This window comes from Procambarus clarkii, chromosome 72, assembly GCF_040958095.1.
Source record: "Procambarus clarkii isolate CNS0578487 chromosome 72, FALCON_Pclarkii_2.0, whole genome shotgun sequence".
NCBI lineage: Eukaryota > Metazoa > Arthropoda > Malacostraca > Decapoda > Cambaridae > Procambarus > Procambarus clarkii.
In genome coordinates, this window is record NC_091221.1 from 592,943 (window position 1) to 616,138 (window position 23,196).

Below are 23,196 nucleotides of genomic sequence, written 5' to 3' on the forward strand. Positions count from 1 at the left end.
GCCCTTGTCCTAGTGAGGCTTCCCAGAAAGCAGAACAGAGAGAGAGAGAGAAAGTACCACAGCGGTGGACAGGATTGTACAGAATAATGATTCAAACGAGAAGGGGATTGAGATCATACCAACCAAGGAGAGAGTGGGGAGTCACGGCGGCTCAAGTGGGTGTGTGCACATGACGACGAGGTTTGTGTTGGAGCCACACCCCCTAAATATGTGATGCTGAATTCCTCTCCAAAAGCAAGAAGTGTGCATTGTGATCTCCCGATTAAAGTGTAAGCACTCTACAGAGGTTTTGATTTGGTGGGTTGTCCGGAAGAGACAATCTATCTACCCACAACAACATATTAATATTATTACAACCCACAACGTAACAGCTGCTACCCAATTCTATATGAAAGCAGTGTAGATCATAAACTAGCTACAAGCTCATCTAACATCGACACCTCACAGGACGGCAAGTCATACATGGAATCAGGAGAGAATAAGAAATGTAAGGCAAGAATAAGAATAAGGAAATGTAAGCAATAATAAGAACTATTATTCTATTAGCCCCACTAGCAAAATCTTGGAACAGCACAAGAATATCTTCCAATATTCCTGAGTGTATGAAGTAATTGCAGAGCTCAAAGTACCTCATACCATTTGGTCTGAAGTCACTGATAACAGGGCAATCACAGATATAGTGTTGGAGAGTATGTTCTTTCAAGTAGGACTGAAAACAGATTTTTTTTCACCCAGAGGGTTATAAACCCAAGGAACCGCCTACCCGCTCAAGCCGTAAAGGCCAAAATTCATCTACAAAATACCATTTACAGGACAATTGGCGGGACTTAACAAGGCCCCAGCTTTTTGTCCTCGTCTAGGCCACTAGATAGTTAGTGGCCCTTGGGTAAATTTAAGTAAATATATATGTAAAACGATACCATCGCTTCTCAAATCTTAGGAGCGACAAGGAAAGCTATGCACTATCTCTTAGAATTACGTAGGTATACAAAAAATGTAACACATTTGTTTACTACAATGTCGGTGCTGATTATACAAGTTGAAAAAAACATAGTTTTACTTCGAAATATACTAATTTTATAAGAAAATTCGACGTAAATAAGTGGCAAGTGCATCACAGATAAGCTCCGACATGCCAACGTCGTGATTGGCTCCAGCTGTAAGATGAAAAATGTTACCTTCTTTCTGATTGGCCAAACTAAAAGCCATAGTGACATTTAGCGAGACCTAAGTGAACTACTTAAAAATCTTCGTAAGAATACTTTTCTGAATCGCCCTTTGGCGCGTTCTTAGGCGGCTGAGGGCAGGGAGGAAACGGAGAGACGACCCACTGAGGGCTGGGTGCGTCGTCGAGAGAGTGCTGTGAGGCGGATGGGGACAGGGAGGAAATGGAAAGACGACCTCACCCATGTTACTTAGGAACCTTCGTAGCACGCACACTTACTGTTACTGCAGTGTTACCTCTCTGTAACCACCCTGTTACCTCCCTGTTACTGCAGTGTTACCTCTCTGTAACCACCCTGTTACCTCCCTGTTACTGCAGTGTTACCTCTCTGTAACCACCCTGTTACCTCCCTGTTACTGCAGTGTTACCTCTCTGTAACCACCCTGTTACCTCCCTGTTACTGCAGTGTTACCTCTCTGTAACCACCCTGTTACCTCCCTGTTACTGCAGTGTTACCTCTCTGTAACCACCCTGTTACCTCCCTGTTACTGCAGTGTTACCTCTCTGTAACCACCCTGTTACCTCCCTGTTACTGCAGTGTTACCTCTCTGTAACCACCCTGTTACCTCCCTGTTACTGCAGTGTTACCTCTCTGTAACCACCCTGTTACCTCCCTGTTACTGCAATGTTACCTCTCTGTAACCACCCTGTTACCTCCCTGTTACTGCAGTGTTACCTCTCTGTAACCACCCTGTTACCTCCCTGTTACTGCAGTGTTACCTCTCTGTAACCACCCTGTTACCTCCCTGTTACTGCAGTGTTACCTCTCTGTAACCACCCTGTTACCTCCCTGTTACTGCAGTGTTACCTCTCTGTAACCACCCTGTTACCTCCCTGTTACTGCAGTGTTACCTCTCTGTAACCACCCTGTTACCTCCCTGTTACTGCAGTGTTACCTCTCTGTAACCACCCTGTTACCTCCCTGTTACTGCAGTGTTACCTCTCTGTAACCACCCTGTTACCTCCCTGTTACTGCAGTGTTACCTCTCTGTAACCACCCTGTTACCTCCCTGTTACTGCAGTGTTACCTCTCTGTAACCACCCTGTTACCTCCCTGTTACTGCAGTGTTACCTCTCTGTAACCACCCTGTTACCTCCCTGTTACTGCAGTGTTACCTCTCTGTAACCACCCTGTTACCTCCCTGTTACTGCAGTGTTACCTCTCTGTAACCACCCTGTTACCTCCCTGTTACTGCAGTGTTACCTCTCTGTAACCACCCTGTTACCTCCCTGCTACCGCATTGTTACTACCCTGTTATCTCCGTGTTACTGCATTGTTACCTCCCTGTTATCACATTGTTACCACCCTGTTACTCCCTGTTACCACCCTGTTACTGCATTGTTACCAACATATTACCTCCCTGTCATCACATTGCTACCACCATGTTGCCGCCATGTTACCACCATGTTACCATAATGTTACTACCATTATGGTAACATTATGGTAAGCGGAACAATACCCTGCTCTGGGCTCCTGGGAACACGAGCATCAGAGGGTGGGCAATGTGGTTTCAGGAGCGGTTCGGGCAGGTGGCCTCCATCATCGGCCCCAAGACAGCACCAACAGCTAGCTCGTCGCCCAAGGTAAAGTTGCTCAGAGATTTTAGATAGGGAATAGGCCAACTCATTGCCTCAAATGTAAAGTCAGGGAGTGTTAATTGACAGGGAGTACCATTTATTTAGATTTTGTTTAGTTTTGAATAAATTAATTAACTAGTAATTTGCATTTTTATTATTTTCCATTTCATTGTTTTCATTCTCATGTCCTTGTCACGTGGTCCCCACGAGGCCGAGTTGAATTGGGCGCCGATTCTAACACTGAATCAGAATTATTATTCCCGTTGATTTTATTCCACACTTAGGATCCAAGGTTATATCTTACTAGTGGGGATCAAGCCCCAAAGTTATTGATTGGCATGATCGATCCAGGCCTCGATCATTGCTCAGTGTTGCTGGTCTGGTGGTGGCAGCGAAAAGGCGACCCTAGGGTTTTGCTAGAAGCCTATGTCACGTCATACGGGTTGTAGAATCTGAAGTCGGTCAATCGTCTTAAGACCACGTGGCGTGGGGTCGGCTCAAGTGAAAGTTTTGGGGTCCCTTGGTAGAGAGAACAAAATTAAAATACGGGCAGAGAGAGAAAAGGGGGAGAGAGAACAGAAGAGAACCCCCCCCCCCTCGTGTTACAACGCTTACGATGTTACCATAATGTTACCATAATGTTACCACCATGTTACCACCATGTTACCATAATGTTACCACCATGTTACCACCATGTTACCATAATGTTACCACCATGTTACCACCATGTTACCATAATGTTACCACCATGTTACCACCATGTTACCACAATGTTACCATAATGTTACCACCATGTTACCACCATGTTACCATAATGTTACCACCATGTTACCATAATGTTACCACGATGTTACCACGATGTTACCACCATGTTACCATAATGTTACCACCATGTTACCACCATGTTACCACCATGTTACCACCATGTTACCATAATGTTACCATAATGTTACCACCATGTTACCACCATGTTACCGCAATGTTACTCTGTCCCCCCACCACGCCATGAGGTAGTGGGCGTGGTGGGGGGACAGAGAGGTAGTGGGCGTGGTGGGGGGACAGAGAGGTAGTGGGCGTGGTGGGTGGACAGAGAGGTAGTGGGCGTAGTGGGTGGACAGAGAGGTGGTGGGCGTGGTGGGGGGACAGAGAGGTAGTGGGCGTGGTGGGTGGACAGAGAGGCAGTGGGCGTGGTGGGTGGACAGAGAGGTAGTGGGCGTGGTGGGGGGACAGAGAGGTAGTGGGCGTGATGGGTGGACAGAGAGGTAGTGGGCGTGGTGGGTGGACAGAGAGGTAGTGGGCGTGGTGGGTGGACAGAGAGGTAGTGGGCGTGGTGGGTGGACAGAGAGGTAGTGGGCGTGGTGGGTGGACAGAGAGGTAGTGGGCGTGGTGGGTGGACAGAGAGGCAGTGGGCGTGGTGGGTGGACAGAGAGGTAGTGGGCGTGGTGGGGGGATAGAGAGGTAGTGGTCGTGGTGGGTGGACAGAGAGGTGGTGGGCGTGGTGGGTGGAGAGGGAGGTAGTGGGCGTGGCGGGTGGACAGAGAGGTGGTGGGCGTGGTGGGTGGAGAGGGAGGTAGTGGTCGTGGTGGGTGGACAGAGAGGTAGTGGGCGTGGTGGGGGGACAGAGAGGTAGTGGGCGTGGTGGGTGGACAGAGAGGTAGTGGGCGTGGTGGGTGGACAGAGAGGTAGAGGGCGTGGCGGGTGGACAGAGAGGTGGTGGGCGTGGTGGGTGGACAGAGAGGTAGTGGGCGTGGTGGGTGGACAGAGAGGCAGTGGGCGTGGCGGGTGGACAGAGAGGTGGTGGTCGTGGTGGGTGGACAGAGAGGTAGTGGGCGTGGTGGGGGGACAGAGAGGTAGTGGGCGTGGTGGGTGGACAGAGAGGTAGTGGGCGTGGTGGGTGGACAGAGAGGTAGTGGGCGTGGTGGGTGGACAGAGAGGCAGTGGGCGTGGTGGGTGGACAGAGAGGCAGTGGGCGTGGTGGGTGGACAGAGAGGTAGTGGGCGTGGTGGGTGGACAGAGAGGTAGTGGGCGTGGTGGGTGGACAGAGAGGTAGTGGGCGTGGTGGGGGGACAGAGATGTAGTGGGCGTGGTGGGTGGACATAGAGGTAGTGGGCGTGGTGGGGGACAAAGAGGTAGTGGGCGTGGTGGGTGAACAGAGAGGTAGAGGGCGTGGTGGGGGGACAGAGAGGTAGTGGTCGTGGTGGGTGGACAGAGAGGTAGTGGGCGTGGTGGGTGGGCAGAGAGGTAGTGGGCGTGGTGGGTGGACAGAGAGGTAGTGGGCGTGGTGGGTGGACAGAGAGGTAGTGGTCGTGGTGGGTGGACAGAGAGGTAGTGGGCGTGGTGGGTGGACAGAGAGGTAGTGGTCGTGGTGGGTGGACAGAGAGGTAGTGGGCGTGGTGGGTGGACAGAGAGGTAGTGGTCGTGGTGGGTGGGCAGAGAGGTAGTGGTCGTGGTGGGTGGACAGAGAGGTAGTGGTCGTGGTGGGTGGGCAGAGAGGTAGTGGTCGTGGTGGGTGGGCAGAGAGGTAGTGGGAGTGGTGGGTGGGCAGAGAGGTAGTGGTCGTGGTGGGTGGACAGAGAGGTAATGCCTTCAAGAACCCGGGCCCGGAAGATCTTAACGCTCAGCTGTTTACATTCATGTTGCAGAAGTAACTTAACCTGTTCATTTGCCCGCCTTGCAAATACAACCATTAAGTGGGCGTTGGATGAAAGGTTAGTCAGCGTTGGCACTACCTACAGTAGGCAAACTTGGGATACTTGGCACAGATTTCTATCAGTACGGTATTTTAACCTTAATATTCGTACCACAAGGTTGTGAATGGTCTGGGCCCGCGGGGCGGGAGAGCCAGCCAGACGCTGAGTTATCAACTAGCGAGCACACAAACACGTTCAACCTTATATCCTGGACCAGGCGGGGCCCTGTGATGGCTTTCCTCACATTCAACTGCGTTCTTCCTTCATATATTAAACCTGTTTACTGAGAGACCTTTTGGCCTCCACTCTTCGAGACATTATACTGTGAGACTATATGCATATGTGTGCACATAGCTGCTGCATAGTGACGGTGCCAGTAAGTGATAGTGGTGACAATAACACTGAGTTTGATGATGGTAGTTGTGATTATGACTGTGAAATCCGGGCCGAGGGGAGGTTGAGCCCCAAAATCATCACAGGGTAGCAAGGGGGTTGTGCTTGTGCAAGTGTCGTCAGTATTTTCAGCGTCGTCAGTGTTGTCAGTGTCGTCAGTGTTGTCAGCGTCGTCAGTGTTGTCAGCGTCGTCAGTGTTGTCAGTGTCGTCAGCGTCGTCAGCGTCGTCAGTGTTGTCAGCGTCGTCAGTGTCGTCAGTGTTGTCAGTGTCATCAGTGTTGTCAGCGTCGTCAGCGTCGTCAGTGTCGTCAGCGTCGTCAGTGTTGTCAGCGTCGTCAGTGTTGTCAGTGTCGTCAGCGTCGTCAGTGTCGTCAGTGTCGTCAGTGTTGTCAGCGTCGTCAGTGTCGTCAGTGTTGTCAGTGTCGTCAGTGTTGTCAGTGTCGTCAGCGTCGTCAGCGTCGTCAGTGTTGTCAGTGTTGTCAGTGTCGTCAGTGTCGTCAGTGTTGTCAGCGTCGTCAGTGTCATCAGTGTTGTCAGTGTCGTCAGCGTCGTCAGCGTCGTCAGTGTTGTCAGCGTCGTCAGCGTCGTCAGTGTTGTCAGCGTCGACAGTGTCGTCAGTGTTGTCAGTGTTGTCAGCGTCGTCAGCGTCGTCAGTGTTGTCAGCGTCGTCAGCGTCGTCAGTGTTGTCAACGTCGTCAGTGTCGTCAGCGTCGTCAGTGTTGTCAGCGTCGTCAGTGTCGCCAGCGTCGTCAGCGTCGTCAGTGTTGTCAGCATCGTCAGTGTCGTCAGTGTTGTCAGTGTTGTCAGCGTCGTCAGTGTCGTCAGCATCGTCAGTGTCGTCAGTGTTGTCAGTGTTTTCAGTGTTGTCAGCGTCGTCAGTGTCGTCAGCATCGTCAGTGTCGTCAGTGTTGTCAGTGTTGTCAGTGTTGTCAACGTCGTCAGTGTCGTCAGTGTTGTCAGCGTCGTCAGTGTCGTCAGCAACGTCAGTGTCGTCAGTGTCGTCAGTGTTGTCAGCATCGTCAGTGTCGTCAGTGTCGTCAGTGTTGTCAGTGTCGTCAGTGTCGTCAGTGTCGTCAGTGTTGTCAGCATCGTCAGTGTCGTCAGCGTCGTCAGTGTCGTCAGAGTTGTCAGTGTCGTCAGTGTCGTCAGTGTCGTCAGTGTTGTCAGCGTCGTCAGTGTCGTCAGTGTTGTCAGCGTCGTCAGTGTCGTCAGCATCGTCAGCGTCGTCAGTGTCGTCAGTGTTGTCAGCATTGTCAGTGTCGTCAGTGTTGTCAGCGTCGTCAGTGTCGTCAGCATCGTCAGCGTCGTCAGTGTCGTCAGTGTCGTCAGCATCGTCAGTGTCGTCAGCGTCGTCAGTGTCGTCAGCGTCGTCAGTGTCGTCAGCGTCGTCAGCGTCGTCAGCGCCGTCAGTGTCGTCAGCGTCGTCAGCGTCGTCAGTGTCGTCAGCATCGTCAGTGTCGTCAGCGTCGTCAGTGTCGTCAGTGTCGTCAGCATCGTCAGTGTTGTCAGTGTCGTCAGCGTCGTCAGTGTCGTCAGTGTCGTCAGCGTCGTCAGTGTCGTCAGCATCGTCAGTGTCGTCAGCGTCGTCAGTGTCGTCAGTGTCGTCAGTGTTGTCAGTGTCATCAGTGTTGTCAGCGTCGTCAGCGTCGTCAGTGTCGTCAGCGTCGTCAGTGTTGTCAGCGTCGTCAGTGTTGTCAGTGTCGTCAGCGTCGTCAGTGTCGTCAGTGTCGTCAGTGTTGTCAGCGTCGTCAGTGTCGTCAGTGTTGTCAGTGTCGTCAGTGTTGTCAGTGTTGTCAGTGTCGTCAGCGTCGTCAGCGTCGTCAGTGTTGTCAGTGTTGTCAGTGTCGTCAGTGTCGTCAGTGTTGTCAGCGTCGTCAGTGTCATCAGTGTTGTCAGTGTCGTCAGCGTCGTCAGCGTCGTCAGTGTTGTCAGCGTCGTCAGCGTCGTCAGCGTCGTCAGTGTTGTCAGCGTCGACAGTGTCGTCAGTGTTGTCAGTGTTGTCAGCGTCGTCAGCGTCGTCAGTGTTGTCAGCGTCGTCAGCGTCGTCAGCGTCGTCAGTGTTGTCAACGTCGTCAGTGTCGTCAGCGTCGTCAGTGTTGTCAGCGTCGTCAGTGTCGCCAGCGTCGTCAGCGTCGTCAGTGTTGTCAGCATCGTCAGTGTCGTCAGTGTTGTCAGTGTTGTCAGTGTTGTCAGCGTCGTCAGTGTCGTCAGCATCGTCAGTGTCGTCAGTGTTGTCAGTGTTGTCAGTGTTGTCAACGTCGTCAGTGTCGTCAGTGTTGTCAGCGTCGTCAGTGTCGTCAGCAACGTCAGTGTCGTCAGTGTTGTCAGCATCGTCAGTGTCGTCAGTGTCGTCAGTGTTGTCAGCATCGTCAGTGTCGTCAGCGTCGTCAGTGTCGTCACTGTTGTCAGTGTCGTCAGTGTCGTCAGTGTTGTCAGCGTCGTCAGTGTCGTCAGTGTTGTCAGCGTCGTCAGAGTCGTCAGCATCGTCAGCGTCGTCAGTGTCGTCAGTGTTGTCAGCATCGTCAGTGTCGTCAGTGTTGTCAGCGTCGTCAGTGTCGTCAGCATCGTCAGTGTCGTCAGCATCGTCAGTGTCGTCAGCGTCGTCAGTGTCGTCAGTGTCGTCAGCGTCGTCAGTGTCGTCAGCGTCGTCAGCGTCGTCAGCGTCGTCAGCGTCGTCAGTGTCGTCAGCGTCGTCAGCGTCGTCAGTGTCGTCAGCATCGTCAGCATCGTCAGTGTCGTCAGTGTCGTCAGCGTCGTCAGTGTCGTCAGCGTCGTCAGCGTCGTCAGTGTCGTCAGTGTCGTCAGCGTCGTCAGCGTCGTCAGTGTCGTCAGCGTCGTCAGTGTTGTCAGCGTCGTCAGTGTCGTCAGCGTCGTCAGTGTCGTCAGTGTCGTCAGTGTCGTCAGCGTCGTGAGTGTCGTCAGTGTCGTCAGCATCGTCAGTGTCGTCAGTGTTGTCAGCGTCGTCAGTGTCGTCAGTGTCGTCAGTGTCGTCAGCATCGTCAGTGTCGTCAGTGTCGTCAGTGTCGTCAGCATCGTCAGTGTCGTCAGCATCGTTAGTGTCGTCAGTGTCGTCAGCATCGTCAGTGTCGTCAGTGTCGTCAGCATCGTCAGTGTCGTCAGCATCGTCAGTGTTGTCAGTGTCGTCAGCATCGTCAGTGTCGTCAGCATCGTCAGTGTCGTCAGCATCGTCAGTGTCGTCAGCATCGTCAGTGTCGTCAGCATCGTCAGTGTCGTCAGTGTCGTCAGCATCGTCAGTGTCGTCAGCATCGTTAGTGTCGTCAGTGTCGTCAGCATCGTCAGTGTCGTCAGTGTCGTCAGTGTCGTCAGTGTCATCAGTGTCGTCAGCGTCGTCAGTGTCGTCAGCGTCGTCAGTGTCGTCAGCATCGTCAGTGTCGTCAGTGTCGTCAGCATTGTCAGTGTCGTCAGTGTCGTCAGCATCGTCAGTGTCGTCAGTGTCGTCAGCATCGTCAGTGTCGTCAGTGTTGTCAGCGTCGTCAGCGTCGTCAGTGTCGTCAGCATCGTCAGTGTCGTGAGCATCGTTAGTATCGTCAGTGTCGTCAGCATCGTTAGTATCGTCAGTGTCGTCAGCATCGTCAGTGTCGTCAGCATCGTCAGTGTCGTCAGCATCGTCAGTGTCGTCAGCATCGTCAGTGTCGTCAGCATCGTCAGTGTCGTCAGTGTCGTCAGCATCGTCAGTGTCGTCAGGATCGTCAGTGTCGTCAGTGTCGTCAGCATCGTCAGTGTCGTCAGTGTCGTCAGCATCGTCAGTGTCGTCAGTGTCGTCAGCATCGTCAGTGTCGTCAGTGTCGTCAGCATCGTCAGTGTCGTCAGCATCGTCAGTCATCAGTGTCGTCAGCATCCTCAGTGTCGTCAGTGTCGTCAGCATCGTCAGTGTCGTCAGCATCGTCAGTGTCGTCAGCATCGTCAGTGTCGTCAGTGTCGTCAGCATCGTCAGTGTCGTCAGCATCGTCAGTGTCGTCAGTGTCGTCAGCATCGTCAGTGTCGTCAGCATCGTCAGTGTCGTCAGCATCGTTAGTGTCGTCAGCATCGTCAGTGTCGTCAGTGTCGTCAGCATCGTCAGTGTCGTCAGCGTCGTCAGTGTCGTCAGTGTCGTCAGTGTTGTCAGTGTCATCAGTGTTGTCAGCGTCGTCAGCGTCGTCAGTGTCGTCAGCGTCGTCAGTGTTGTCAGCGTCGTCAGTGTTGTCAGTGTCGTCAGCGTCGTCAGTGTCGTCAGTGTCGTCAGTGTTGTCAGCGTCGTCAGTGTCGTCAGTGTTGTCAGTGTCGTCAGTGTTGTCAGTGTTGTCAGTGTCGTCAGCGTCGTCAGCGTCGTCAGTGTTGTCAGTGTTGTCAGTGTCGTCAGTGTCGTCAGTGTTGTCAGCGTCGTCAGTGTCATCAGTGTTGTCAGTGTCGTCAGCGTCGTCAGCGTCGTCAGTGTTGTCAGCGTCGTCAGCGTCGTCAGCGTCGTCAGTGTTGTCAGCGTCGACAGTGTCGTCAGTGTTGTCAGTGTTGTCAGCGTCGTCAGCGTCGTCAGTGTTGTCAGCGTCGTCAGCGTCGTCAGCGTCGTCAGTGTTGTCAACGTCGTCAGTGTCGTCAGCGTCGTCAGTGTTGTCAGCGTCGTCAGTGTCGCCAGCGTCGTCAGCGTCGTCAGTGTTGTCAGCATCGTCAGTGTCGTCAGTGTTGTCAGTGTTGTCAGCGTCGTCAGTGTCGTCAGCATCGTCAGTGTCGTCAGTGTTGTCAGTGTTGTCAGTGTTGTCAACGTCGTCAGTGTCGTCAGTGTTGTCAGCGTCGTCAGTGTCGTCAGCAACGTCAGTGTCGTCAGTGTCGTCAGTGTTGTCAGCATCGTCAGTGTCGTCAGTGTCGTCAGTGTTGTCAGCATCGTCAGTGTCGTCAGCGTCGTCAGTGTCGTCAGTGTTGTCAGTGTCGTCAGTGTCGTCAGTGTTGTCAGCGTCGTCAGTGTCGTCAGTGTTGTCAGCGTCGTCAGAGTCGTCAGCATCGTCAGCGTCGTCAGTGTCGTCAGTGTTGTCAGCATCGTCAGTGTCGTCAGTGTTGTCAGCGTCGTCAGTGTCGTCAGCATCGTCAGTGTCGTCAGCATCGTCAGTGTCGTCAGCGTCGTCAGTGTCGTCAGTGTCGTCAGCGTCGTCAGTGTCGTCAGCGTCGTCAGCGTCGTCAGCGTCGTCAGCGTCGTCAGTGTCGTCAGCGTCGTCAGCGTCGTCAGTGTCGTCAGCATCGTCAGTGTCGTCAGCATCGTCAGTGTCGTCAGTGTCGTCAGCGTCGTCAGTGTCGTCAGCGTCGTCAGTGTCGTCAGCGTCGTCAGCGTCGTCAGTGTCGTCAGCGTCGTCAGCGTCGTCAGTGTCGTCAGCGTCGTCAGTGTTGTCAGCGTCGTCAGTGTCGTCAGCGTCGTCAGTGTCGTCAGTGTCGTCAGCGTCGTGAGTGTCGTCAGTGTCGTCAGCATCGTCAGTGTCGTCAGTGTTGTCAGCGTCGTCAGTGTCGTCAGTGTCGTCAGTGTCGTCAGCATCGTCAGTGTCGTCAGTGTCGTCAGTGTCGTCAGCATCGTCAGTGTCGTCAGCATCGTTAGTGTCGTCAGTGTCGTCAGCATCGTCAGTGTCGTCAGTGTCGTCAGCATCGTCAGTGTCGTCAGCATCGTCAGTGTTGTCAGTGTCGTCAGCATCGTCAGTGTCGTCAGCATCGTCAGTGTCGTCAGTGTCGTCAGCATCGTCAGTGTCGTCAGTGTCGTCAGCATCGTCAGTGTCGTCAGTGTCGTCAGCATCGTCAGTGTCGTCAGCATCGTTAGTGTCGTCAGTGTCGTCAGCATCGTCAGTGTCGTCAGTGTCGTCAGTGTCGTCAGTGTCATCAGTGTCGTCAGCGTCGTCAGTGTCGTCAGCGTCGTCAGTGTCGTCAGCATCGTCAGTGTCGTCAGTGTCGTCAGCATTGTCAGTGTCGTCAGTGTCGTCAGCATCGTCAGTGTCGTCAGTGTCGTCAGCATCGTCAGTGTCGTCAGTGTTGTCAGCGTCGTCAGCGTCGTCAGTGTCGTCAGCATCGTCAGTGTCGTGAGCATCGTTAGTATCGTCAGTGTCGTCAGCATCGTTAGTATCGTCAGTGTCGTCAGCATCGTCAGTGTCGTCAGCATCGTCAGTGTCGTCAGCATCGTCAGCATCGTCAGTGTCGTCAGCATCGTCAGTGTCGTCAGTGTCGTCAGCATCGTCAGTGTCGTCAGGATCGTCAGTGTCGTCAGTGTCGTCAGCATCGTCAGTGTCGTCAGTGTCGTCAGCATCGTCAGTGTCGTCAGTGTCGTCAGCATCGTCAGTGTCGTCAGTGTCGTCAGCATCGTCAGTGTCGTCAGCATCGTCAGTCATCAGTGTCGTCAGCATCCTCAGTGTCGTCAGTGTCGTCAGCATCGTCAGTGTCGTCAGCATCGTCAGTGTCGTCAGCATCGTCAGTGTCGTCAGTGTCGTCAGCATCGTCAGTGTCGTCAGCATCGTCAGTGTCGTCAGTGTCGTCAGCATCGTCAGTGTCGTCAGCATCGTCAGTGTCGTCAGCATCGTTAGTGTCGTCAGCATCGTCAGTGTCGTCAGTGTCGTCAGCATCGTCAGTGTCGTCAGCATCGTCAGTGTCGTCAGCATCGTCAGTGTCGTCAGCATCGTCAGTGTCGTCAGCATCATCAGTGTCGTCAGCGTCGTAAGTGTCGTCAGCATCATCAGTGTCGTCAGCATCGTCAGCGTCGTCAGTGTCGTCAATGTCGTCAGCATCGTCAGGGTCGTCAACGTCGTCAGTGTCGTCAACGTCGTCAATGTCGTCAGCATCGTCAGCATCATCAGTGTCGTCAGTGTCGTCAACGTCGTCAGTGTCGTCAACGTCGTCAGTGTCGCCAGCATCGTCAGTGTCGTCAACGTCGTCAGCGACGTCAGTGTCGTCAACGTCGTCAGTGTCGTCAGCATCGTCAGTGTCGTCAACGTCGTCAGTGTCGTCAGTGTCGTCAGCATCGTCAGTGTCGTCAACGTCGTCAGTGTCGTCAGTGTCGTCAGCATCGTCAGTGTCGTCAACGTCGTCAGTGTCGTCAGTGTCGTCAACGTCGTCAGTGTCGTCAGCATCGCCAGTGTCGTCAGCGTCGTCAGTGTAGTCAGCATCGTCAGTGTCGTCAAAGTCGTCAGTGTCGTCAACGTCGTCAGTGTCGTCAGCATCGTCAGTGTCGTCAGCATCGTCAGCGTCGTCAGCATCGTCAGTGTCGTCAAAGTCGTCAGTGTCGTCAACGTCGTCAGTGTCGTCAGTGTCGTCAGCATCGTCAGTGTCGTCAGCATCGTCAGTGTCGTCAGCATCGTCAGCGTCGTCAGTGTCGTCAGCATCGTCAGTGTCGTCAAAGTCGTCAGTGTCGTCAACGTCGTCAGTGTCGTCAGCATCGTCAGTGTCGTCAGCATCGTCAGTGTCGTCAGTGTCGTCAACGTCGTCAGTGTCGTCAGCATCGTCAGTGTCGTCAAAGTCGTCAGTGTCGTCAGCATCGTCAGTGTCGTCAGTGTCGTCAACGTCGTCAGTGTCGTCAGTGTCGTCAGCGTCGTCAGTGTCGTCAGTGCCGTCAGCGTCGTCAGTGTCGTCAGCGTCGTCAGTGTCGTCAGCGTCGTCAGTGTCGTCAGTGTCGTCAGCATCAACCAGGCTGTGACTCATACGTCAGGCTGCGAGCAGCCGCGTCCAACAGCCTGGTTGATCAGTCCGGCAACCAGGAGGCCTGGTCGACGACCGGGCCGCGGGGACGCTAAGCCCCAGAAGCACCTCAAGGTAACCTCAAGGTAGCATCGTCAGTGTCGTGCGCATCGTCAGTGTCGTCAGTGTCGTCAGCGTCGTCAGTGTCGTCAGCGTCGTCAGTGTCATCAGCATCGTCAGTGTCGTCAGCATCGTCAGTGTCGTCAGCGTCGTCAGTGTCGTCAGCATCGTCAGTGTCGTCAGCATCGTCAGTGTCGTCAGCATCGTCAGTGTCGTCAGCATCGTCAGTGTCATCAGTGTCATCAGCGTCGTCAGTGTCATCAGCGTCGTCAGTGTCATCAGCGTCGTCAGTGTCATCAGCGTCGTCAGCAACGTCAGTGTCGTCAGCAACATCAGTGTCGTCAGCATCGTCAGTAACGTCAGTGTCGCCAGCGACCTCAGTGTCGTCAGCATCGTCAATGGTGTCAGCATCGTCAATGGTGTCAGCAACGTCAGCGACGTCAGTGTCGTCAGCATCGTCAGTGTCGTCAGCATCGTCAGGAACGTCAGTGTAGTCAGCATCGTCCGTGTCACCACTGTCGTCAGTGTCGTCAGTGACGTCAGTGTCATCAGCATTGTCAGCGACGTCAGTGTCGTCACGACGTCAGTGTTGTCAGCGGCGCCAGTGTCGTCAGCGACGTCAGTGTCGTCAGCGACGTCAGTGTTGTCAGCGACGTCAGTGAACTACCATAATTCGTAGGTCACTGTAAAATTTACTCTCCAAAAGAAATTATAAATGGGCTTATTAAGTTCAATTAACTATTTTTAAGCAACATATTGACAATCATTATGAATACAGAAAAATGGAATCTTCACTAGACATTTTTGCTCGGGTTTAAGAGGACTTTTAATATAGTTAATTAATTTAATCCATAATTAGTCAGTAAGAGTGGACAATGCAATCAATAATAATAATACAATTCTCCACTCTGGTCCACAGCTCGCCATTCAGAAGGAAAATAAACCCCTATCAGAGTGTAAACTTTATTAGCAAAATATATTGTGACGGTAAAGTGTTGAAGTGTTGATGTTCGGCAGTCCTCCAATGGCAGGTGTCAATGCCTTGTCACACTTACATAAAAAAAAGAGACTGCTTGCCTGTTTGTCTGTGGTAAGGTAAAGGGAAGACACGCAAAACACAAAATATAAACAATGAAATTTTAATTACTTTAGAAAAGAAGATATGAACAAAGACAATCCCTTGGCTTACGTAAAATTCAAAACAAGTCAACATACAAAACAACATGAATAATTAATAGATGTGAAAATTTACTCTAAAACAAAATAATGTGCAAGACAATAATAATCAGGTGCTGAGAATATTGGCTAGAGCTGCCACCTCCCTTAGTACACGACAGCCAGGGCTTAGTCTACCAGAGAGAGATATCAACTTCTAAGAGCACAGAAATATTCTGAGGAGGACGGCGTGAGCTGGCCAAGATGTCGACTCAGGTAGAGGGCGTGAGTGCAGGTGCAGGTGTGCTGTCGGCGATACACCAGCCAATCAGGAGCAGGCAGGCGGAGAATGGGTAGTTTGCTCGTTGACGACAGGTGGAGAGCCGGCGTGTCGGGTGGTGCAAGGTACGCTTTGCTTCCTGGGCAAAACGTTTTGTGATACTGGTGGACGTATCTTTAATATAGCATCTTGTACTTGTAGAATGACGTAAATGATATAGAGAAGAGCAGGCACAATCTCTTTTGAAAGAGATTATCGTCACAATATACATTGTTGCTATTGCTGTGGAAGCACATACGGATGCTACTCATCACTTATGATGTATTTATGTGAGTAATCTTCCCCTGACACATCCTGGCTCTTCAATGCCAACACAGGTGGACATGAAGTGGGTCGAAACCTGGGGCCCAGGAGGCTATCACACAGGACTACGCCCACACAGGGACAGACCCACAGTACACAGGGACACACCCACAGTACACAGGGACATGGAACGCGTGTGGGCCGCGCTCCTCAAAAAATTATTCTTAACTCTGGGCATCTGAGTTACAAGGAGGAAAATCATTGTGTAGTGATATTACGAAGTGTAACACAACGGATAGGCAATAGCAATTTCAGTGGCAGTGTCTGATTGTGCTAAGGAGACAATTACAATTGGAATACGACATCAGTGCCACGAGGGAGGAAGCTTGGAGCCTGGCAGCGGTGTGGACATCAACAAAAACGGTGACCACTGAACGCTTCACAGTCACCTAGTGTACTCTAGTGGTTGAAGTGGCCGGTAAGTGCCTCTAGTGTAAATCTAACGGTGTATAGTGTGCTTTAAGTATAACAATTAGTCTTGGACATAAACTAAATAACATAAAGAATCTCAAAATATACGACTCATTTGGGAGGACTACGTTTTCTCACCTGGGTGTCATTAGACCACTGCCAATCCCCCCCCCCCTAACATTCCCTTCCCCTTATCCTATACTACCCACCACACACACTCATTCTATTTCCTCTCCTTCTCTCTCCCTCACTCTCCTTCTTTCCCTCCCCCCTCTCTCTCCCTCACTCCATCCCACTCCCTCCTTCCATCCCTCCATCCTTTCTTCCCTCCCTCCCTCCCGCCACCGGCTTATCCCCCCCACCGTACCACCCCTCTCACCAAACACACACACGCACACGCACACAATTGGTGGGGGGACCTGGTAGCTGAGTGGACAGCGCGCAGGACTCGTAATTCTGTGGCCCAGGTTCGATTCCTGGATCAGGCAGAAACAAATTAAAATTCAAATGTTTATTCAGGTAAAGTACATACATACAAGATGTCGGAAAATCCGACACCATTTAATAATCATACAGATAATAGCTGTATTGTATAAACAAGTTACTAATAGAAAACGTAACTTGTAGTGGAATAACCGTCTAAAGAAAACGGGATATCATCACCACATACTATTATATTCACCAGCTATTCTGCTGGGAATTATTCTTAAATACATTAGTCTTTGGACTTTACCATCATAAAACATTTCATATAAATTAACTTAATTATCAGTATTAAAGTAGAGTAAATGTGACCCTTCTATCACTTATTGACATCTGGACAATGTAAGCTAGGCGTCAGGGTGAGGGAGGGCAGCCATTGTTGTTGTGTCACCTCCGAGACGTGTGGAGCAAATTCGGCTCCTATCATATCTGGACAATGTCGGCCAGTAGCGTCAGTAGTATGGAGTGTTAGACATTGCCATTGTTGATACTAGACCAGAGGCTCACGGGAGCAAATTCGGCTCCTATCATATCTGGACAATGTCGGCCAGTAGCGTCAGTAGTATGGAGTGTTAGACATTGCCATTGTTGATACTAGACCAGAGGCTCACGGGAGCAAATTCGGCTCCTGTTAATTTTACTTGGACGTAGTGTTATGGAAACCAAAGGTGTACCATCTTCAACACGCTGTCAACAAATTCAAGTTAAGTGTTCTTTCCGAAACCCATGTATCTATCATTAGTGGCCATTAATGTCATTGGGTAGGGTGAATCAGTTAGAGCACAATATAGCCTCATACTAAAGGTAATTAAGCCAGGTCTTCATTGTTCCATGTAAAGTGTTTCTCTGAAATACCTGTCATATACTAGTTTTCTGGCTTCACAGCTAGCGCCCTTTTGACAGGTCAAGACGAGGAAGCATGCTTTGTGCATCAGTTACCAGGGTGATGGAAGCTACCTCAAAGAGGGAAAATGTGGTGTCTACATCCTGGTTATACCTGCTGTACAAATAAGATAAGGAACCTCTTCAATGTATGTAGTCTAATACTGTAGTTTGATTGGCTGCATATATATATAAATTAAATTTATATAAACCCCCCCTAATGTGTAGAGGATCGATTTGTGAGATTATGAGATTATTGCAGAAATACAGTCCACTTATCATTATACAAATTGCTATCGAAGTATATAAATTAACGTAAATATAAATTCATATAAATTAAATAAATATAAATCTCACAGGTCGGTTCCCACATTATTTGGACCTTCAGAACCGGAATATTCGGTCCTTTGAACCCACATTTGGTCATCTTAGTACCGGATGAACCAGATAACCAGTGGATTCATTAAATAAACTAGTGCAGTGTGATTTAAACAAAGGCCAGCCAGTCAAAGACAGCGGCGTTGCCTCGTGGGAGCTCAGGAGCCCCCCCTCAACTGAGTTCAGCTTCGTCAGCGGTTTCATGCACACCCACAGATATTTGGTGGCGTGTTATTTCGTGAAATGACAGCGCTAATATAGAAGCCAGCCAAATTAGTGACTGTGTCGCGAGATTGTTCACGGATTTTGTGGTGTTAAATTTCGCGAGAGATTATCTACGTATTTTGTGGACTTTATTTCGCGAGGTCACTAATAATATTTAATACTTCTTGATAATATTAGAAGTTTCATAGAGGCTAATTAAGAGGCTATTATCAATAATTGTATATATTATTTCTCCAAAATAGAGAATAATTTAATATATATTGCACTAGTGATCACAGTATAATATTTACTAATTGCCAACCCACAACAGGGTAGGATATGATTAGTTGAACTATTATTGCTCATCCTAGTCCCATTATTACCATAGTCAGTTGTACTATATTGATCAACCTAACACCATTAATGAATGGTCCAGACCCCATTTTGGGTGTAATTTTTATCAACTCGAGTTCAGTTGTATATATAATAATTTACTTATGATCATTACACCTTTGAGTGATTAATTAGTGTCTCTTCCATCCTAGGGTGATATAGACGAGCTAACCTAAAGGTACTTCCAGTGACACTGGTTTATCACTCAAATTATTAGTGTGTATGATTGTATATATATAATGTGTATTAATTTTAAGTGCTAACCTCTAGTAGAGGTAGGATTATTGCCTAGTGAGTGCAGAATTTACCCTAGGTTACCATCAGTGCTTGTTCAGTATTATGAGCAGCCCAAGTACAAGTCCCACAAGGCTTCACCAACGAGCCAGTATGGATAATGCAGGGAGAATGAAAAGAACCCTTGCAGGTCTTAAAGGCCACTTAACAAGACAGATCAAGAAATGTGAAGATTTGTCACAACAATCAACAGTTGATTATGCTGACCTGGAAAGCTATTATCAAGCAGCTGCAGGTAAATTTGAGCAAATCAAATGCCAAATAGCTCTCCTTGTGGGGACAGACTACTACCATCAATTCATTGGTAGCCCTACTAAATATCAGGGCATAACCATGTTAAACTCTGCAGGAGGTAAATTACTCTCAGGCCCAGTATCAAGCCTGAGGAGACCTATGACTGCAGATAAACAATACTAGTAGAAATCTAAAGTTGTCAGCTGATTATATTTCTCCAGTAGCATTATACTAAGGAGATTACAGCTGACTATACCAACAGAGGTTGATGTTAGTATCATCATTTAAAGCTGAAGATGAGTTCATGAGGCTTCAGTGGCAAATCAGTGAACAGTAGCCTAAAACAGCTACAAGTCACTGCGACCAATGTCACTGAACCCACTGCAGTCTCAGAACCATACTTTACTTTAATGTTGAGCTATTCAATCTTCTGCATCAATTAACTAAATTAAACCCCAATAAATCTGATGACTGATTTGATACATTTATTATTTAATCAAGATGTATTCCATGGGCCTCAGTACTCACCTAGTTGTGTTTGCGGGGGTTGAGCTCTGGCTCTTTGGTCCCGCCTCTCAACCGTCAATCAACAGGTGTACAGATTCATGAGCCTATCGGGCCCTGTCATATCTACACTTGAAACTGTGTATGGAGTCAGCCTTCACCACATCACTTCCTAGTGCATTCCATTTGTCAACCACTCTGACACTAAAAAAGTTCTTTCTAATATCTCTGTGGCTCATTTGGGCACTCAGTTTCCACCTGTGTCCCCTTGTGCGTGTTCCCCTTGTGTTAAATAGACTGTCTTTATCTACCCTATCAATCCCCTTCAGAATCTTGAATGTGGTGATCATGTCCCCCCTAACTCTTCTGTCTTCCATCGAAGTGAGGTTTAATTCCCGTAGTCTCTCCTCGTAGCTCATGCCTCTCAGCTCGGGTACTAGTCTGGTGGCAAACCTTTGAACCTTTTCCAGTTTAGTCTTATCCTTGACTAGATATGGACTCCATGCTGGGGCTGCATACTCCAGGATTGGCCTGACATATGTGGTATACAAAGTTCTGAATGATTCTTTACACAAGTTTCTGAATGCCGTTCGTATGTTGGCCAGCCTGGCATATGCCGCTGATGTTATCCGCTTGATATGTGCTGCAGGAGACAGGTCTGGCGTGATATCAACCCCCAAGTCTTTTTCCTTCTCTGACTCCTGAAGAATTTCCTCTCCCAGATGATACCTTGTATCTGGCCTCCTGCTCCCTACACCTATCTTCATTACATTACATTTGGTTGGGTTAAACTCTAACAACCATTTGTTCGACCATTCCTTCAGCTTGTCTAGGTCTTCTTGAAGCCTCAAACAGTCCTCTTCTGTTTTAATCCTTCTCATAATTTTAGCATCGTCCGCAAACATTGAGAGAAATGAATCGATACCCTCCGGGAGATCATTTACATATATCAGAAACAAGATAGGACCGAGTACAGAGCCCTGTGGGACTCCACTGGTGACTTCACGCCAATCGGAGGTCTCACCCCTCACCGTAACTCTCTGCTTCCTATTGCTTAGATACTCCCTTATCCACTGGAGCACCTTACCAGCTACACCTGCCTGTCTCTCCAGCTTATGTACCAGCCTCTTATGCGGTACTGTGTCAAAGGCTTTCCGACAATCCAAGAAAATGCAGTCCGCCCAGCCCTCTCTTTCTTGCTTAATCTGTGTCACCTGATCGTAGAATTCTATCAAGCCTGTAAGGCAAGATTTACCCTCCCTGAATCCATGTTGGCGATTTGTCACGAAGTCCCTTCTCTCCAGATGTGTTACCAGGTTTTTTCTCACGATCTTCTCCATCACCTTGCATGGTATACAAGTCAAGGACACTGGCCTGTAGTTCAGTGCCTCTTGTCTGTCGCCCTTTTTGTATATTGGGACCACATTCGCCGTCTTCCATATTTCTGGTAGGTCTCCCGTCTCCAGTGATTTACTATACACTATGGAGAGTGGCAAGCAAAGTGCCTCTGCACACTCTTTCAGTACCCATGGTGAGATCCCATCTGGACCAACCGCCTTTCTAACATCCAGATCCAGCAGGTGTCTCTTGACCTCCTCTCTCGTAATTTCGAACTCCTCCAAGGCCGCCTGGTTTACCTCCCTTTCTCCTAGCACAGTGACCTCACCCTGTTCTATTGTGAAGACCTCCTGGAACCTCTTGTTGAGTTCCTCACACACCTCTCTGTCATTCTCTGTATACCTGTCCTCACCTGTTCTAAGTTTCAATACCTGTTCTTTCACTGTTGTTTTCCTTCTGATGTGACTGTGGAGTAGCTTTGGTTCGGTCTTGGCTTTGTTTGCTATATCATTTTCAAAATTTTTCTCTGCTTCTCTTCTCACCCTGACGTACTCATTCCTGGTTCTCTGGTATCTCTCCCTGCTTTCTGGTGTTCTGTTATTCCGGAAGTTCCTCCACGCCTTTTTGTTCAGTTTCTTCGCTTCCATACATGCCCTATTATACCATGGATTCTTCTGTTGCTTCTCGGATTTTTCCCTTTGGGCCGGGATGAACCTGTTTACTGCCTCCTGACACTTTTGGGTAACATAGTCCATCATACCCTGTACAGACTTGTCTCTGAGGTCTGTGTCCCAAGGTATTTCACTTAGGAAACTTCTCATCTGTTCATAATTCCCCTTTCGGTATGCCAGCCTTTTGATTCCTAGTTCTTTTTGGGGGGAGATAAGTCCTAGCTCTACCAGGTACTCAAAGTTCAATACACTGTGGTCACTCATTCCCAAGGGCGCTTCCATCTTAACTTCCCTTATATCCCATTCATTTAGGGTAAATATCAAATCAAGCATTGCTGGTTCATCTTCTCCTCTCATTCTTGTTGGCTCTTTGGTATGCTGGCTTAGAAAGTTTCTTGTTGCCACGTCCAGCAGCTTAGCTCTCCATGTTTCTGGTCCTCCATGCGGGTCTCTGTTCTTCCAATCTATCTTCCCATGGTTGAAGTCTCCCATAATTAGTAGTCCAGATCCATTCCTGCTAGCAACAGAAGCTGCTCTTTCTATTATGTTAATGGTGGCCATGTTGTTTCTATCATATTCCTGTCTAGGTCTTCTGTCATTTGGTGGTGGATTATATATGACTGCGACTATAATTTTTTTCCCTCCATTTGTTACAGTACCTGCTATGTAGTCACTGAAACCTTCACAGCCCTGAATATCCATCTCCTCAAAATCCCAGCCTTTTCTTACCAGCAGAGCTACACCACCCCCACCTCTTCCTTCCCTCTCTTTCCGCATAACATAATAGTCCTGTGGAAACACTGCATTTGTTATTGTTTTCGTGATCTTTGTTTCTGTGAGGGCTATTATGTCTGGGTTTTCCTCTAGTACCAGTTCTCCAAGCTCATTTGCTTTATTTGTAATTCCATCTATGTTAGTGTACATCGCTTTGAGGCTCACTTTCTTCTGTCCCTTCTCAAATCGCCTCCTTGGTGAGTGTTCTGCTGGTGGGGGAGGCTGTTCCATGGGTGTGAGGACCTGTGAGGTGGGTAACAGGATCTCAGAGGATACTGGAATGCGGGGCGGGGGATCCAGTGAAGGGGGAGGGACAGGGAGGGTATGGGGTGAAAGGGGAGGGAGGACGGGAAGGAAAGGGGGGGAGGGAGGACTCGGGAGGAGGGGAGGGGTAGAAGGGTGGGGATTGGGTGTGGGGGGAGGGAGATTTGGCTGAACTTTTGAGTGGGGGCAGGGAGGGTTTGGGGTAGGGGGGTTTTCTATGCAGAGGAGGGAAGCGGGGTTGTCCTCCCTTCTGGTGTTACTGGGTAGCTGGTTGTGGGTTCCCCCCTCGCCTCTGGGGGTGTTGTGTTGGGAGCTGTGACTTCCTGGTTTTCCCCTCTCGCCCTGCGCCTCTTCCTTGCTTCTGCCGCCACGGCTCTCTCCTCCCTTGTCATGTCTTGCTGGAGGAATACATTTTTTAATTTTCCCACGTTTTTCAGGGAGCTCTTCCTTGATAGGATCCTCTCCTTTGTGTTCTCGTTTGCAAACACTATCTTTATCACTCGGTCTCGGTCTTTGTTGTACCGGCCTAGCCTGAAAACCTTCTCAATGCTATGCTCGGCCCCTTCCATGTCTAGTGCCTTTAGTACTTCATTCACTGCTGCTTTGTCCTTGTCATTCCACTCTGTCCTATTGGTTCCTTCCTGTTCCCTAATACCCACAGCAACCACTGATCTTTTCCTTTCCAGCAGTTGGCTAGTGGAGCGTGCCGCCTCCTGCGAGGTGGCTGCTTTCATGGCCACCTCCATCACTGCAGTCATTACTTCAGAGTTATTTTTTTTTAGTATTTCCGCAAATGTTGCTTTTATTGTGGCATTCTCATCCAGAAAACTATTACCACCTTCTCCCTGGGTGGTTTTCTGACTCTCAGCCTCGATACCATTCTCTTTGAGGGTTCTAATCTCCTCCTTTGCTGCTGTCAGCTCTCTTTTC

General features: G+C 49.8%; 1 protein-coding gene across 1 annotated transcript; it reads left to right on the top strand.

The window, feature by feature from the left end:
* Positions 1 to 2,728: 2,728 nt before the first annotated feature.
* LOC123773570 (uncharacterized) lies at positions 2,729 to 14,317 on the top strand. The gene is made up of 6 exons (XM_069312542.1): positions 2,729 to 2,809; positions 5,848 to 5,869; positions 6,019 to 6,796; positions 12,155 to 12,327; positions 12,576 to 12,867; positions 13,786 to 14,317. Exons 1-6 carry the CDS (start codon positions 2,729 to 2,731, stop codon positions 14,315 to 14,317), a joined length of 1,878 nt encoding a protein of 625 aa, XP_069168643.1.
* The last annotated feature ends 8,879 nt before the right edge of the window (positions 14,318 to 23,196 follow it).